This window comes from Gadus morhua, chromosome 5 (genome assembly GCF_902167405.1).
Source record: "Gadus morhua chromosome 5, gadMor3.0, whole genome shotgun sequence".
NCBI lineage: Eukaryota > Metazoa > Chordata > Actinopteri > Gadiformes > Gadidae > Gadus > Gadus morhua.
In genome coordinates, this window is record NC_044052.1 from 25,010,215 (window position 1) to 25,017,298 (window position 7,084).

At 47.9% G+C, this 7,084-nt stretch overlaps 1 protein-coding gene across 1 annotated transcript; it reads right to left on the minus strand.

Annotated features, from left to right (window-relative positions):
* Nucleotides 1-2,487: 2,487 nt before the first annotated feature.
* On the minus strand, nt 2,488-6,684 carry dio2 (iodothyronine deiodinase 2). Its single transcript, XM_030357101.1, has 2 exons — nt 6,202-6,684; nt 2,488-5,134 (listed from the first exon to the last, which is right to left on the minus strand). The coding sequence occupies exons 1-2, from the start codon at nt 6,478-6,480 to the stop codon at nt 4,562-4,564; spliced, it is 852 nt and encodes a 283-aa protein (XP_030212961.1). The 5' UTR covers nt 6,481-6,684; the 3' UTR covers nt 2,488-4,561.
* Nucleotides 6,685-7,084: the final 400 nt, after the last annotated feature.

Sequence of the window (7,084 nt, forward strand, 5' to 3'; positions counted from 1 at the left end):
CTCGAGCCCCAGGCCAGCTGCTGGCACATGATTGGGTGAGCCACTCAATCACAGGGATTAACATTACTTCCGGCAGATGATATTGCGTTGATTTGAATCCAAAATAATCGCACAGGATATGAGGAAGGAATTACACATGAAAACGACAACAAAAAGTGGTGACAACCTTCAACACATTGAATGACCTGAATGTGACATGATTATCCTAGACTGCAATCTGTGATCTGTGCCATCCCAGATGTTCAATGACTACAGAGGATTAGTCATTCTGAGAAACTAAGACATCTCTTAACTGAAGTCTGAACTAACTTGTTTATTTTTCCCAGTAGAACTGCTAGGAAAGGATGTGTTCTCTTAGCGGTTTATGGATTATTGCTGAGCTGTTGACAACACAGTATGAGCATGAAGCCGGCATACTATTCGACTTTGTAGCAAGCTGCACTCTGCACACGTCACTGCCGTGCGAGAGGAAAGCATATATCACTCCACGCAGTAACTTCCTTCAGTTCAATAGGTTCAATATCAGATGTCATGTGATGAGAGATGATCAAACATCTACGTCAATGGTCTGACTCACACTGTAATTAAGGCTGACAGGCTTTAGAATATGGAAGACCTTCTCCCTGGCATCCACATTGTGCTCTCTGTATGTAGTTATGTATATTAGGGAGCTCCTCCCCACAGTTACTCTCCAACAACAGAATCCAAGCAACCCGTTTATCTTAATATCAGTCCTTTATTAATGTTCAGTAAACGTGTGTTCTTGCTTCGTTAGATGTTCTCACACACATTCTCAACACACATTCTTGTGTAGTTGTTTCCTGCCAATAAGTGGTGATGTTTGAGATAGGTGCTGTCTATCTCACAACAGTTGCTGCCTTTAACCAAAGGGATGTGTCTTCTCTGTCACATTTGAAGAGTGTTGTGAGGACTTCAGTACTACTAAGAAGCTCCTCAGTAGCCCAGCTGACACTGAAGACATCCCAAGGGGCAGTGGGAGGCTTGTGCACCCAAATAGGCTACAGACAGATTGTACTTGCATCGCTATACACTGACATGTCCTAGACTTTGAACAGACAGGGAGTGTGTGTGTGTCTGTGTGTGTGTGTGTGTTTGTGTGTACAAACACAGACACAGACACATACACACACATCCGGCGTCCTACTCTTTTCATCAGTGTTTTGCGTTATTCTCTAGTTACAGAGTGTCCATGGAGAATTACGACAAGGCCACGCGTTCACCTACAGGTATGTGTGTGAACAAAATAAACAATATAAGACAACAGTTGAGTGATTTAAAATTATCAAAACAAAATCCCACGTTTATTTGGTTAGGGTGGTTTCTTGTGTGAATCAGTGTATTACAGTGTATTATAGTGTTTTACAGTGTGTTACAGTGTGCTACAGTGTGTTACAGTGTATTTCTTGCAACATTGCAGCTCTCATGCGGTCCTTGTGGTCCCGTATTGGAATGATGTGGTTGTGTTGTTTGGGTGAATGGTTACTGCAATGATCAGAAAACAACTTCCACCCCCGACTCTGCTGCTTCAGGTCCTTGCTCACTATCTTCCCTCTAGCTCTCCCTTCCTCTCTCTCTCTCTCTCTCTCTCTCTCTCCCTTCCTCTCTCCCTTCCTCTCTCGCTCTCTCTCTATCTCCCTTCCTCTCTCGCTCTCTCTCTATCTCCCTATCTCTCTACCCTTTTTTTATCTTCAACTCCCTACCTGTCTCTTTCTCCCTCCCTCTCTCTCTCTCTCTCTCTCTCTCTCTCTCTCTCTCTCTCTCTCTCTCTCTCTCTCTCTCTCTCTCTCTCCCTCTTCCTCTCTCTCTCTCTCTCTCTCTCTCTCTCTCTCTCCCTCTCTCTTTCTCCCTCTCTCTCTCCCTCCCTCTCTCCCTCTCTCTCTCTCCTTCTCTCTCCCTCTCCCTCTCTCTCTCTCTCTCTCTCTCTCTCTCTCTCTCTCTCTCTCTCTCTCTCCCTCTCCCTCTCTCTCTCTCTCTCTCTCTCTCTCTAATTGGTCGGCTCAGGGGAGCAAGTTCAGCAAGAAGTCGCTGAGTCAGACAAACCCGCTTGACCCCCCCACACACACACACACACACACACACACACACACACATACACACACACACACACACACACACACACACACACACACACACACACACAGCGCCCCTACCCTTCCAATGCTCACGAGGCACAAGTCAGAACTTGTCTCAGAGCTGTCATTAATGATAGGGAGCGAGATTAACATTGTTCGTGAGCACCACACATCATCCACACAGAACTCAATATGTGTGGATGTTGTCGTTGCCATAGCTTTAAATGTTCAAACATTTCTGAAGGGTGACTATCAAAGCAGATATACAGACGTGTGCTTGGAATTTCCCGAACACACCCAAAACATTGCAAATCAAATTGTTACAATGGAAGGTTATTTAACTGTCATGGAACATGACATTCACTTTTTGCTGTCGATGAACACGAGACAACAATATCAGACATTCACCTTTATTACATTTTTTCATTAATCTCTCTTTGACATAGAAAACGCAGGAGCTTGCCCTCAAAAGTAATGAAACAGCACAATAGATTACAAAAAAACAAGGAAAGTGGTTATGCTTTCAGTAAGTGAAAATACAAATCGAAGATATTGTTTTTGTACAAAATGAACAGCGGTGAGTGTTCTGTCCAACAGGACGATGGTGTGGCTTTACTCTCCAACCTTAGACAGGGTCAGGAACCCTTTCGTCTAAGGTTTTCATTCGTACACCTTTGGTCCCGTTGAAGCAAAACATATCAACCGGTTGGTTTAGCAGCGACGCCTGGTGAGGCAAAGTATGACTGACTAACCCTAACCACTGACTGACTAACCCTAACCACTGACTGACTGACCCTAACCACTTATTTAAGAACCCCTTCAGCGACCCCCTAATTCTCATGATTCAGACTAAATGTGCCGTGCAACTTTCTGGCTCCTTGACATAAACAGATCACCAAACTAATTGTGAGTTTGCTGCCAAATGCAGGTCAAGTGTTGTTCAAGGGGCAGAGGCCAAATTGGGACGATCTATAATAATAGGATTCAAACCATGTAAATAATTTGGTGTACCAAAAATAGAAAGACATTTATTTCCATAATTTACCATGACAACCCTTGGATCGTAGCAGAACAGTGAAACAAGTCTAATGCGTCGGTCATCTTTTGAAAACGTCTTGACATTTATCAGTTCTTGAAAGAGATAATAGATTTTTTTGTTTGCTTGAAAACTTGAGTCCATTAAAGATGCAAATGCATCATCACAGAAAGTCTTGAGGCTGCAGTTGTGCTCAGAGAAGGCTACTTTAACCACTTTCTTTACAGCCAAAATATGCCGAAATGAATGCCCAAACAACATTTCAGGAACATAACATAAAACATAACCGAACCTATCATAATCAGACACCATTGTTATTACACACTGGACCAATACATGAGTCTGGAAAATACTGTCAACATGCTGTGTCTGGTCGGACTCTGTGTCGGCACTAAATAGTCATGGGTATATACTGTGTTTAACTCAAAATATAATCTGCTCTTATGGAAACATCTGCATCGTCTCCCTTATCCTTTATGACTCCAGCCCCTACCACCATCACTTGCCTTCTACAAGAAATTGCCAGCAATTTAAAGTTGCTTTCTCAGCTGCCCCAGAAGCGATTGCGTGGCCGTTATTGTCACATGGACGTTCTTACCTACTTTTTGTTAAACCGAACTGAAAAGTAGGGTTATTATCGTTTATTATTGTAATGTAGTGTTGTTTTAAGATAGTTGTGAAGCTTGCGTGGAAACTAAACCAAAGTCACATGTAAGTGTGTCATCCAAACGTGCATTCCATCAACGTGCTGACAGTACGACCTCTAAAGCATCCTGGGATGGATCCAAGATGATCTGGAATGGCGTCCTACTATGACAAGAGACTCACATAATCACGACCTCTTAAATAACCTAAAGGGTGTCGAATTGCACATTAGAAACATTTTGCCTCTGTGAAATGACAAAACATTGTTAAAAACACTTTAAAAATAAATTATGTTTGTTCATATTTAAATATGTATACAGATATGAACACAAAGCTGGTCTCTTTCTCTCATTTAATTTGGTGTTCTTCAAACAGCGGCATTGGTTTCAAAGCCTTCCTGCTCGTAACTAAGGGATGCGCAGTCGTCACAGACGCACACGAAGCACCCTGCCGTCCACTCACTGCATCAACCAGCCCATAATAACCGCCTCGGCAGGGGGCGTGGCGTTCTGGTGAACACCCGTCATGTTGGTCCCCTTCTGGGGGGTGCTCCACTCCTCCTGCCTTCCCTCCGCCCTATCCTGCTGCTCGTACGCACCACCGGCCCAGTCCGCCTCCCCTCAAGTACAAAAATAGATGATCTTAACGTAACCTCTGACCCCTGACCCTACCGCCCTGACCCCTGACCCTACCGCCCTGACCCCTGACCCTACCGCCCTGAACCCCTGACCCTACCGCCCTGACCCCTGACCCTACCGTCCTGTCCCCTGACCCCTGACCCCTGACCCTACCGCCGGCCGTAGGTCTGCTCCAGCCACTGGCGGACGTCCTTCAGGTTGTAAAAGAAGGGTCCCTTCCCGCCCAGGTAGGCGATCTTGCGGCGCTGCACGATGCAGACGCGCTCGTTGGCCACGCCGTAGGCGGCGTTGGCGTTGTTGTCCATGCTGTCCGCCACCAGCCGGCACTGCGGCGGCAGGCCGAAGTGCTCGGTGAGTCTGCGCGCCGCCACCACGCGCTCCTCCAGGTCGCGGTGCTTTCGCACGTTGAAGCGGCGCTGGCCCGTGGCGGGCGCCGCCCAGCCGTCCGAGGGGTGCGCCTCGTCGATGTACACCAGCAGGAAGTCCGCCACGGGGCTGAAGTCCTCCACCAGCCGCCGGAAGGCCGGCAGGTGGCTGATGAAGGGGGGTCAGGTGGCCGAGCCAAAGTTCACCACCAGGGGGCGGTCCGACGACTCGAAGTCCAACAGGTGGCACTCCCCCCCGGGGCCGCGCACGGGGCCGCCGGCCGGGCCCCCGGCGCCGGGGCGACCGCCCGGGATGTTGACCACCTTTGAGTTGGGCGCCTCGCCGCCGAGTTTGACCTAGGAACACAGGGTTCAAAGGTCACAAAGGTTGAGGAAGGAGAAACACGTCCGTCTGATGTGCCGTTAGTACCGGGCATCATCCTGGCGCTACTGGTTCCACTTCAGGAACTGGAACCAGTAGCACCAGGATGATGCCCGGTACTAATGTCCCCTCCGTCTGATGTGCCATTAGTACCGGGCATCATCCTGGCGTTACTGGTTCCACTTCAGGAACTGGATGGACAAAGGGCCTTAAGTCTCTCCTGTCTGATCTTTGGTTCTCATCATAAAGAAAGGTTCATCCAACCAGTTCTGCGCTCTGATCAGATGGTTCTTTGTCAACCAAAGAGTCGCAGTAATCACTGTGAGACCAAAAGACAGAGCAGATTCAGAGGGACAACTTGCATGAGCTGCCGTCCTAGACGACTATCCCCTACGAAAAGAACCTAATAAGTCACTCATTTAAATTAACTGCTTAAATGACTTTATTTAATTGTTGACTGTATTGTTTTGTTTATTAATGTTTTTATTGATCTGTGTTTATACATTTGTGTGTGTGTGTGTGTGTGTGTGTGTGTGTGTGTGTGTGTGTGTGTGTGTGTGTGTGTGTGTGTGTGTGTGTGTGTGTGTGTGTGTGTGTGTGTGTGCGCAGCTATATGCACATATACAGTTCAGTTAAGGGTGACAATGCTTTATTTTAAGTGAATAAATGCAAACTCGTTGTTCATTATCATTCACAACATGATCACTGGCTAAGAATACACATGAGATTGATTAAAAGAAAGAAAGGATTTTACTTTCGCAACAAATGATTTGCAAGCTTAAAACAGCTGATATGCTACTGCTCATATCTAATATCTAATGTCTATGCAAATCCTCTTTCAAATCAAAGGAGAGGCTTCGTTTAGACTTTCCTTCCCTAAGTGGAGCGCTAGGTCTAGGCTGGCCTGTTTGACCCGTGTTAACCGACCTGCTTGACCCTTGTTAACCAACCTGCTTGACCCGTGTTAACCAACCTGCTTGACCTGTGTTAACCGACCTGCTTGACCCGTGTTAACCGACCTGTTGGACCCGTGTTAACCGACCTGCTTGTTGGCGTCCAGCAGGAAGCCCTTCCAGATGGAGCGCATCCCCTCCGAGGTGAGCGCGCGCTGCCACTCTCCGCCTCCCCGCGCTGAGCGGGAGGCACGGAGCAGCGACACAGCGCGCTTCAGCAGCAGCACCGAGTCGTACAGCGCGAGGAACAGGCAGTTGGAGAAGAACCCGGGGAGGATCTGCAGGGCGACCAGCAGGTCCTCTGGCCCCGTACCCATCGTCCGGTTCGGCCCCGTAGCGGGCGGACCGACGCGCGGTGCGTATTTCATAACCTCGTGTATTTGGTTGAACTTGCTGCCATGCTCGCTGTCCCCACAGTGGAGCTCCTTAAACTCGTCGTAGCTCCAGGGAAGGCTTCGCTGTGTTCATCAACCGGGGATTAAACTAGCGGCTCCAACGCAAATCTCCGTCTCCGCGCGCCGGGGGTATGATGTCCGGACGCGCCGCCCAATCACAGTCTTTTTATACTAATGTTGTGTTCAGTGACAGAGCCGCCAGGCTTATCTTGTGGAAAGATCATGACGTCATACGTAGTATACCCCCGTCTCGCCCCCACCCTCCACACGCACACGCACACGCACACACAAAACACACAAAACACAGACACACACACACAAAACACACAAAACACAGACACAGACACACGCGCACACACAAAACATAATATATTTTGCTGGTCAGGTTCGGGGCTGTCGGGGCTGTGAACCAAGCGTCAAGATCTAGAACAACGCTCGAGCAGCCCTCACTGTGCCAGGCCAGTGTTACAAATACATGATGCTTAGCGTCTCTGCCTTCAAAACAAAAGCCACAGAACGAAGAGCCCAACATGCTAACTTTGTCTAGAATCTACTTTATCTTACTTCTATGACCTAA